Source organism: Silurus meridionalis, chromosome 1, assembly GCF_014805685.1.
Source record: "Silurus meridionalis isolate SWU-2019-XX chromosome 1, ASM1480568v1, whole genome shotgun sequence".
Taxonomy (NCBI): Eukaryota; Metazoa; Chordata; class Actinopteri; order Siluriformes; family Siluridae; genus Silurus; species Silurus meridionalis.
The window spans coordinates 6,365,995-6,376,855 of NC_060884.1; the positions used below are offsets into that span (position 1 = coordinate 6,365,995).

Genomic DNA, 10,861 nt, shown 5'->3' on the forward strand with positions numbered 1-10,861 from the left:
TTCGCCTTTCAGATACTCGAGTTGTATAGGATTGCTGATTGACTTCTGTTTTCAATTAGTTTAGTTTTAGAGAAATGTCTCAAATGCAATGCTTTAATCTGTAAATCTGAGGTTATAGTTAATTATAGAGGTTGATAGGGGGCATCCCATCTTACACTTTTCTGTATGGTGAAGAATGTGCTTGCTTTTCATTTTATTTTCATGCTACACTGTTCTGATGGTAGGGTTATTATGGCATAATGTGGCCATGGTTGTAGGAGATCTGCGTCACATTGCATGAAAAGTCAAGTTCAGGGTTTCACTGAAAGCATGAATGAGACATGTGGTGGTGATGAAGCTGCTGGGGAAGACTTTGAAAGAGATCCCGTACAAGTTTGAAATCAATGGCACGGGAAATGAAAGAGTCAAATACAAAATGCACTTTTTTTTGTATAACGCGTTCCCACTCGTGAAAATCCGAGCGCGTTTAAACCATATCAAGGTGAAACACGAAAGTTGAATTCCAAAATGGTTGCGGAGGTTGTTGTTGCACTGTCGCCCGTTGTCATGTCCCCCCGGTGCCTGTAGTAGTGCTGTAAGAAGCCTCGATCCTACGACCAAACCCAACACCCTGTGCTCCATGTATACGCGCACCGTATATCCCCGACTACCGACATCCCAGCGTCGCGCGACGTCCGCACGAAGGCGCGTGCGAGAACGGAAGCAGGACGACAGCCGGATACACGCCGAATACGCCTCGGGATCGAGCCGGTCATCCGTCGACAGTGGGTGAAGGGGGAAAAAAAGCCTCGTCCGGCTAACGCTAGCGCGCTAAGCTAAAACCGGAAGCGAGCGCCTAGAGGAGCCTGGGCCTCGGCGTGAACGGGAAGGCAGGCCGAGAAACTGCGACGTGAAGCGGGTTGCTTTTCTACGCGACTCGCGAGGATTCCGTAGGCCTCACGGTAACTGCGAATTTTCGCATTTTCAAACAAAAACAAAGGAAAAAACCACGCACGAAGGAAAACACTCGGCTGCTTTGGTCAATAGAACACCAACAAAATGTCCGCGTGTAAATAACACCTTTTAAAGATTTTTTTTTTCATTCACGGCACTATTTTTTTTTGCGCATAAACCCCCTCCCGACTCTGACACAATAATCATGCACCACGAATATAAATGGTTAATGCAATCTTTGCGTAGTTATTATCCATCCAGCTCTGGCTTTGCTAATCAGCCCTGATTTCCGTCTTTCGTCCATCGCGGAATGATCAAACCGTGAGCGCGAGCGAGCGCGCGACTTCAAGCGTCTCTCTCTCTCCTAATCCTGGCCTCTTAAGTAACACTGATAACGCGACCCGAGCGTAAGATAGAGGCAGGAGGCGGGAAGTTTTGGCCACCGTCCCCTCTTGCACGTTCCAACATGCTTTGCATGTCAAACCTACCGTGCCCTCGTTCACTATTTTGACATGTCAGGATGCAGAGCGTTCGACCCTTCATCTGCTTAAAGCACCTGCTTGACTGATGGATTCGCATGTGCACCTTCACCTCGCACTGATCACTGCTTCAGCAATGCATTGATTCTCATTTCACATACCACATTTCTACAAATCCACATTGGCCAAACACGTTAATTTTCCTAACCCACCTTAGGTGAGGTTTAAAGGGGAGAACCTTTAACCCATGCACACCTGCAAGTATGAGTGTCATTCAGATTTAAATCAGGAACTAAACAGCTCTTTCTTTCAGTGTTCCAAGTGTATTAAGAATCTAAATATGATGGAACTTTAATAAATGGATGTTCGGTGCCACCCAGATAAGGATGGGTTCCTCTCAAGATTTCTTCCTCTTACCATCTCATGGAGTTTCCTTGCCTCTGTCGCCAATGGCTTGCTAAATAGGATGAAATGTATACGCCCAAAACGTATAGGCACTCGCATAATGTTCGTATTTTATAACACGTTCATCTCTGATTTGGGACAATCTGCATTGTTCAAAGTGCTAAACAAAGAAAACTAATATTAAATAGTAAAGACTGGTCAAGATCTTAGACCCAATGAAATGTTTTTACACGTCAACTCATACATTTGTATCTACAGGAAGTTTCAGATTTGGTTTATTTGACTTCCTGCTAATAGAGACCGCTTCCTGAAATAGCTGCATCATTTATAATAAAGACTAACCCTTTGCTGGGTGTCATTATTAGTGTGTATCATTGATATGGTAAGGTGAATATCTTCTCCATCGACATGTATATAATTAGACTTTTTTTTAGAGTAATACTTCAAATGCATTTCATGCACATAAGATGGTTACATGATAACAGAATACTTGGATGTATGCTTAATATCAAAGCTTCTAAACAGATGTTTTTTTTCTGCCAGCTGATGTTTCAGAGCGTTTCAGCCCTGGGATGTATGAAGGGAAACATATTCACTATTCGGAGGTGGACAGAAAGCCGCTGTGTTCATACAGCCCGAAGCTCTGCAAACAGCGACGGCTTAACGGCTATGCTTTCTGTATCCGGCATGTTTTGGAGGACCGGAGCGCCCCTTTCAGGCAGTGTGAATATGTAGCCAAGTATAATAGCCAACGCTGCACCAACCCCATCCCCCAGACCCAAGACCGCAAGTATGTGTGTTACATATTATAAATGTTGTATGTATTTTTAAGTATACTTAACATTTATTATCATTATCAGATATTGCAGCAGTCACCTGCAAGTTATGGGGGTCCTGCCAAAGAAAGAGAGAAAGAAGAAGCAAGACACTCTAGAGTCCCTGGCCCTTAACATCACTGTGCCATCTTTGGCTCTAAAAGCTCCTAATGACCTGGACCACTTACTCCCATCCTCACCCTCTTCACTTACTCGCCTGCTCCCATTGGACCCCTATTCCTTCTTCCAGGTGGATAAGGTGAAGAAAGAAGACTCTAACTTGGGGAAGAAAGCCACGAACCGTTCAATTAATCCGAAACAGAAACTTAAAGATCAAACCGTGGCTTCAGTGATCTCCCCACATTCCATCTCTCTTCTTTCTCAACTGGCTGTAGGACCTCCCCAAGCCCCTTTAGTATCCAAATCCCCTCTTATATCCAACTCCCAACATCCAAAACCTAAAACAGGGCCGATATGCACAACAACGTCTGCTCAGGCTGCTCATCACACATTGACCACCAAAAATCCCAAGCCAGAGATACGTCCAGAGCTTGTTCTCACCAAAATAGTTGTACCTCCAATTTCAAGCCGTGCAAGCGTGCCTATGGGCTCAGCTCAGGATCCAAGAGCGCCAGCACAACATCAGGCTCAATGTTTGACGCAGCTTCACAGACTGATGGAGCAGCAGAGAAGAAAGCAGGAAGATCTGAGGCCTCATTTTGGTTTGTAACCTCTGATTTGCCCCATGCAGTAGATGATTTAAGTTGTCTTTAATATTAACAGTTTTTATTGCAGACCCAGACTGGTCCGAGGACAGTGGAGAGGAGGATGAGAGCCAAGTGAAGAAAGTGTCATTGTCTAAGTATCCGATCCCACAGGACAAAAGGTGTGTGATAAAGTGGAAATTTTGCTGCAGGTAACCAGTGATGGCAGGTCGTGGTATTCGATGTGATAACTAGAATGTAATATTTATCACAATCTCAACAATGGACCAAATAGTACCGAGTACATTTTTAATGTCTATTAAATTGTACACCCACTTATACAACTAAAGACAAACTAGCTTCATGCTTTTTTTTTCCATCTAAATACAAAATTGGTAAGAAGAAAATAATCTCTTTGTTTAACCAACTCACAGTTCTGTTATATATCCTTTTGCATATATAATTTCTTTTGGCAATATGCGATGACTCTATTAAAAAAATTAATTTGGCACAAATAGAATAATGCAGTAAATAATTCACTTGACATGGTGAAGCTACAGTTTGGGCCAGAAAGAAATCAGCTCAGCCTCACTTCTTTATACAGTATCATTAACGTCATATTATACTTCATTTCAAGTACTTTCCTTTTGACCACTGGGGGTGCTGTTGTGCTTGTTTTCATAAAATTAGCAACATATTTCACTAGAAGACATTCGTTAATGACAATTAGTGGGACGTAAATGTAAAAAAGAAAGTGAAACCATATATTTATAAAAACCTTACTGATAGTGGGAACCGGAGGACGGTTATTTATACTATTTATAGTTATGCAAATGACAAATTCTGATACGCACAGTGACAAAACCTATTGACAACCAAAGTGCAGTGGCAATAAAATTAGTCCAGTGAAGGAAAATCCCTTTTTAATATTTTTGGATAAAGTTTGATCGGTTTGTGCAACATAACGATGTATGTGGTGTCTACCTTGCTAGTCATTAGTCTCATTTTATGACTCATACGCTCACTTTACTTATTAAGAATGCCATAATCTAACACTGGAGTAGACTGGGCACAGGTATCACTCAATAAATGGGAATAGAAAAGGAGATAAGACAACCAGCAAATAAGTTTTTTTTGTGATTTGCACAAGTCTTTCACATTCCCTGATATTAACCACTTGGAAGACCACTTCATTTCACATTATTAATTACTGATGCATAAATGAAGCACTTTCTGTTATAGAATATAGAGAATATGTATGTATGTATGTTTATGGGTCTAAACCCTGTAGAAATCCACTATTTACATCTGAAATGCTCATCCTTGTTTGTAGTTTAATGATCTATTCTAAATAGTTAAATTGTTTCAAAATGTTAAATCATGAACAGGGAAAATCAATTTCTAAATCAATTAAGGACGAAATAGATGCCTTGTTCAAACAGCGTGTTTGTAATTGAGGAAATGTTTTACTCATCCCACTCCCGAGACATGCTAATCTGGATTAAATCTGTGTTTGTCAGTTCTGTTGGTTCTGGTTCCCGTGGGGCGCGCCTGGCGGGGCTTTGCGGCTATTTGAGGCAAATGCACAGACAAATGCGTAGGGAGGAAAGAGGCTTCAGGAGAGAGAGAAAGTCCCAGCACACACTCCGCAAAGCTTTGCTTCAGGCAGCTACACACGACCCTGATCGCACCGCTCCATTGATTGAGAAGCGGCGTACCGAAATCTCAGCAACGTCAAGGTAAACCCACAGCCATGAGCGCTCTGTGAATTCAGGGTTTCATATGTAAATGTGTCCTATGCATTAAGCCAACATTCGCAGTCTGTGCGTGGTAATTGTTCATCTATTTTTTTTCCCCATCGGAATTTGTTTATTTATTTATGCAAATGAGGCACTGTCTAATTAAATTGGCATTATACAAATTATTATATGCAGTATGAAATTAAATGTAAATCCAATAATAATAAAAGCGTCTGGGAAAGCCCTTTGTAATATTCTTCTAATCAAAAGTGAGATTGAAGCGTTAAATGTCATGAATGCGGGTCTAGAACTTTTTGAATACTGAAAACAACTTGGTAAAGGAGAATAACTAAACATTACATGTGGGATATCCAGAAATCTTACATAGTGATAATTTAAAATGTACCATTTTTGCAATTATGTATTATTAATTACCTCAAATATTACTAATCAATACTAATCATTGGACTGGGATGGACTACTGGTATTAAATATGGCTCATTTTCAGTGTCAGTAAAAAGAAATGTCAATTAAATGTATGTCGTTTTTTTTACGGTACAGTACTGCATGCAGCTCAAACTCCGGACTGTGTGTGGCTCAAGTTTATGGCGAAGCCTGCACTAACCACTCCTTGCCTTTCACCAGACACTGCCTCCAGCGTATCCTTCCAGATATTTCCTCCTGGCTTATGTTAGGCCAGAAAAGGATCTCATATAGAGCCCATGCTGACTACACTTCAGCTAATGTTGACAATATATATTGTACACGATCTTGACCTGACTATCAAAAAAGACTGCTTATCTCAGACCTGACTACCCTTGAGCAGCCCACATGCGTTCGTAGTAAATTACAATATGCCTTTTATTTTTTAGGCCACTATTGTTTTCCTTTATTAACGTCATCAGTTCGCTTATGCACATCAGCGAATGTGTTGGACAGCTTCCAAGAAATTCGCCCTCAAATATATCAACTAACGTTAAAAAAAGAAAAATTGATGCAGAATGCTATTTATACTGCAGTGTATTACAGTGTTCTTGTGTATATTAAGGTTTAGCTGGTCCTTAATGGTGTTGCTCAGACATCCTGCAGAACAGGTCACAGCAGCTGTTTTCCAGCTGTACTGCACGTTTTGCGGATGGTGCACAGTGTTCTGTTCCAGTCTTCGACATCACACATCAGACACCGCTGTGTCAGGAGCATGCCAAGAAAATGGTGTGTGTGTGTGTCTATTGTTACAAATGAAAGTGGAGCGAAACGATTTGAAAGATTTTTATTTTTGAAAGTTTTACAGAAGTCCTAAAAGGCCATGCATTCTAATCTTTTTTTCTCATGATCAAGACGTAATTTTCTCGCCATAACAAAAGATGTTTTCTCATGATCTCGACATAACAGATGCTTTCTCATTTAAATGTTTTATCAGCTTTAAAACCCGTTTTCTCACGAATGTAGCTTCCGTAGTTTTTAGACCCACAGTAATAAAATTCTTTCATCGAAAAAAAAATGAAAACATAATGGGCGGAAAGGTCATGACTTTAATGCCCAACACCACCAAACTGCCTTTTTTGGGCCCTTGAGCAAGGCCCTTAATTCTCAACTGCTCAGTAGAATCAATAAGAAAATTGTTAGTCGCTCTGGAAAGAAGTCCCTCTGTTTTTACCTCTGCAATGCATTAAGATACATCCTGCTTTTTTTATTCTACTTGTTTAACTTTTGCACTGTAGAACATGATCAAAATTATTCAATATGCATCACTTTCTTTAAAAACATTGATTGTTACTTCATTCAGATCATGACTTTGACCAGGATGGAGTGGTTACAAACGATGAATGAATGCATTATTAGATTTAATTCCATATTGTAGACACTATCAGCATGCTATAGTAAATAACATGTTTACAGTATGGGTGAAGTATATGTGGGACACATGTATTCTCTGGCACACTGCGCAGGATAACTTCCTTCGTGGAGACGTCAGCCGCAGAACGTACCATTACCAGCAGCAGCTGCAGCAACGCCGGAGGCTGAAGAAGGCCAAACTTCCAGCACTGGGCAAAAAACACAAGAAGAAGGGCAGAAAAGGAGCAGTACATCGACCTCAGAAACCCATCCCCCCTGCACTGCCCCAGGGCAACCTGGATATTCCATCTGTCCTTTGCCTACAGACACAAACCACAGGGATAAGGTAATATTCTGAGTGAGCGTTGTATCTTTCTTTTGTTTTGTTTAATTCAATGCCCATTTTTTTTTTTTTTTTTGATAGGAGCCCCTTGACCCCTGATCTGAGTGCTGATGAGCTTCCGGATGACATAACCAGTGACATAAGTGACATTCCTCATGACTTGGAGCTCAATCAGGACGATTTCTCAGATGTTCTGTCCCGATTCCCAGACGACTTGCAAGACTTTGATCTGTTTGAAGGTAGTAAAATATTTGCCATTGTGGACACTAAAAGATTTTTTTTGGTTGTGAGTCGAGATCTTAGAAAATGTAACTTAACAATTCTCTCTGACAGGGAATTTAGTGCCGTCGTGATGATTCTGGTTTCTAAGTGTGTGAGACACATTCAGATTAAAATCTCAGTGTGTGACCATAATCATAATACCTTTTCGATCACAGGTAAGCAAAGTGAGCTCTTACCTACATCAGAGGAAGCCGAGGAGCTGGTGCGTGTCCTGCAGGACATGGGGTCCTACCCAGAATCCTTGGCATGCTTGAGCAGTATAGCTGAATTCGGTCCGGTGGAGGGCTCAGACTGCCGCGGGATGGAGGGTGGAGTCATGGACCTGCTCGGTGCTCGTCTATCAGCTGAGACTCTATCCAGTCTGGATCTGGACCCTAGCCTGCTTCCTACAACAGAGGACACCTATCCCCATTCCCCACGTTCCCCCCTTTCTTCCATCAGCCACTTGAGGGACATCGCGCGTCCACAGAGGCGTCACTTAGCACACATCGACGACTCTAAAGACGACCTGGTAGACGATGACGTGTCCCACGGCTCCTGGGGTGTCCTTGCTCTGCCTCTAGGCGACTCGACTCAACTCCACAGTCTCATCACCTCAGACGGCCTACTCATGTCCACAGCCTTGTCCACGCCGCCGACTCTCATGCCGACAGCCTCTTGCCAACCCACCGCCACGCTTTCCGCCCTGCCTGAGAGCAGTCTGACCATCCCAGTCACTTCCCCTTCCTCTTCCTCTCCCCGGGTCGACTTCCTGTTCCAAGGGCAGCTTAAACACACACTCCCCTCTTGGTTCAGCCACTGTGGAATTCCTGCTGACCTGCAGCCCCACCACAGTGCTCCAGCACCCACTATGGACCAGACCTGATCAGCCACCAAGTGCACATCTCTTAGTATTCAGGGAGGGTTTTCATTTTATAACTTGCATGGGTTCTTCAGCGTTCCGATATCCCAACGGTTTTTTTTTTTTTTTTGGTCACGTTCACACCCCAGAGCAATAAGGAAACCCCATACGCAAGAGTATACGACCCGCTTATTTTCTACGACAGATAAACGAGATGGATTTTAGCCATGGATGCACACTACTTGTAATCTTATATATGCATATTTAATATATTTATAGAGTAGTGATGTGCACAAGCTAGTTTTATTGATGAGTCCAAATGTCTGGTTTACTGGAAATGTGGTTACAAGTCTAGAAATGATATGGAATGGTTATTTGATGGAAGAAAACAATGGCACGCGAAAAAAAGAAAAAAAGAAAAAAAGTCACAGACGTATCAGTTGTTCCCTCTTGTCCTTTAATGATTAAAGTGGTTATATCGCGGCTGGTGTTTGTGCTTTCCGTAGCTGTTCTGCTGTCGGGTTCTGCTTTTTTAGTGTCAAGTGCCATGAAAGCTACAGTATGTAATCCTTTCATAATCAGTGTGCTGCAAATCAATAGTGTCATTTTGAAGAAGTTTAAAATGTCTTTGTTATGAACATCTCATTCTGTATATGTAACGTATCACAGATGCCAGGAATCCATATTTCCTGGCTTTCCAGTTAATTTGTCGGTTGTGTCACCGAAAGCTCGCCAATGCTTGCATCATCTCAAGGCTTCTGATAAGAATGGATTGTATTAATTATCTTCACTCTAACATCATGCCAATCTCATTCTTACATAACGGGATTTCTTCACTCGAAAGCGAATTGGAGTCTGACGAGTATAGCAAAAAAGTGCATTTGATTCGAGTAGACCTGCCAGTGTATCAGATAATGCTGCTTTCATTGGTGTCAATAACAGTATATTATTCCTGCGTTAAATGAGACGCTGGGATCGGTATATACTTTTATTTCGTTGATTTTTTTTTTACGTGTAATCACTGAATGTATTGAAAGACAGACGGATATGTTTGTTATAACCTAATGGAATTTTATCGCCCCCTCTGTGTCTTGAACCTGTCTATTTTTTGTTACTAAAGTGTCTGGATGTCGGTATGTGGTAAACACAGATGTATCAGATTTCTTTGATTTGTTTGTTTTATCAGAAATGCGTAAATTAAATCTGCTATGGCTATTAAACAATGTCTGGGTTTTTGTCATCGAGCAATGTGCAGTAGCATGGTTTATATATCGTCTAGACAATGACACAATAAAAATAATGACAAACTCATTTTCGATTGGTAGACCTTCAAACCAGCAAAAGAAATGATTTAAATATTTGTGTAATAGAGAAACGCTTGATTTTTACACACCTTTTGCGTTCAAATTCATTTAACCCCCAAATTAAGCTTCCTATTCATAGTTCAAACAAAAAAGATCAATCGAATTCTTCAACCGCCAAAGTCCCGATTTTTGTGAAGCATCCATTACCATTTTCAAACTCTTTTATAAACCATTTTAAACTTTTACCATAGGTGCTCGCAAGTATCTGCCCCCTCTTTATGGAAATCTTTGCCCGTTCCAAAGTCATTTATGCTCCTTGGTTTCTGTGCAGTCCCAATTTTCTTTAAACCCCTCCAAAAATGATCAAAAGAAGTAACAAGACCGTTCAAGGATTTGAACCAGGTTTTGGTTGACCTGGATGTGAACCTGGTAGGATTGTTTAGAAGTCCAGTGTTCCTTTTTTTGCCATTTTTGCTTTCTTTAACAGTTCCAGTTTGTGTCGCTCCACATTCCCATCCGCATTTCTTCTTCACGACCTTTCATCAGCAGGCGCTGGGATATTATTTTGGGTTGAGGGGAAGGTTGGGTGATGCCGAATACAAGTAAAATACTTAATGAAAACTTGTTCCGCAAGCCTACACTTTTTCTACAGTTTTTACAAGTGAGAAGTTTTGATTTTTACACTGGTGAAAGAAGTTTATTTGTAGTTTGTATTTACCACGGTTGCCTCTACTAATCAGTGTCTACGTTCGCATTTCTGTAAAGCTGCTTCGTGGCACAATCTATGTTTAAAAGCGATATGTCAAACAAAAAATAAAAATAAAAATTGAAACACAAAAGCAAGACTGGCTCTTTGAATAAGGCCCAATAAAATAAGTGGCACTCATTTAATTTTGTTCTTCAAAGGAGTATAAAGAGGTGAAGTGATATTACTCAGATAGAAAAACCCAGCAGAAAAACAGCCGAACTTTTAACAATTTAAGTTTATGGTGTTGACAGGAGTTTCAGCAGAATATTTATTAGGTAAAAAATGTGTGCCTGTGCACAAGGCACACATTTTTTACCTAATAAATATTCTGCTGAAACTCCCGTCTGAAACACAGCACCCCTGTAGCACAGAGGGTTACGGGTCATGATAAAGGACCCAAGACTGACAGCTTGGTAATACTTTTGGTGAAGT

At 41.1% G+C, this 10,861-nt stretch overlaps 1 protein-coding gene across 1 annotated transcript; it reads left to right on the forward strand.

Annotated features, from left to right (window-relative positions):
* The first annotated feature begins 31 nt into the window (after window positions 1–31).
* ino80db (INO80 complex subunit Db) lies at window positions 32–9,688 on the forward strand. The gene is made up of 10 exons (XM_046858069.1): window positions 32–941; window positions 2,361–2,607; window positions 2,678–3,354; window positions 3,428–3,518; window positions 4,857–5,075; window positions 5,637–5,734; window positions 6,154–6,287; window positions 7,025–7,257; window positions 7,336–7,493; window positions 7,692–9,688. The coding sequence occupies exons 2-10, from the start codon at window positions 2,390–2,392 to the stop codon at window positions 8,399–8,401; spliced, it is 2,538 nt and encodes an 845-aa protein (XP_046714025.1). The 5' UTR covers window positions 32–941; window positions 2,361–2,389; the 3' UTR covers window positions 8,402–9,688.
* Window positions 9,689–10,861: the final 1,173 nt, after the last annotated feature.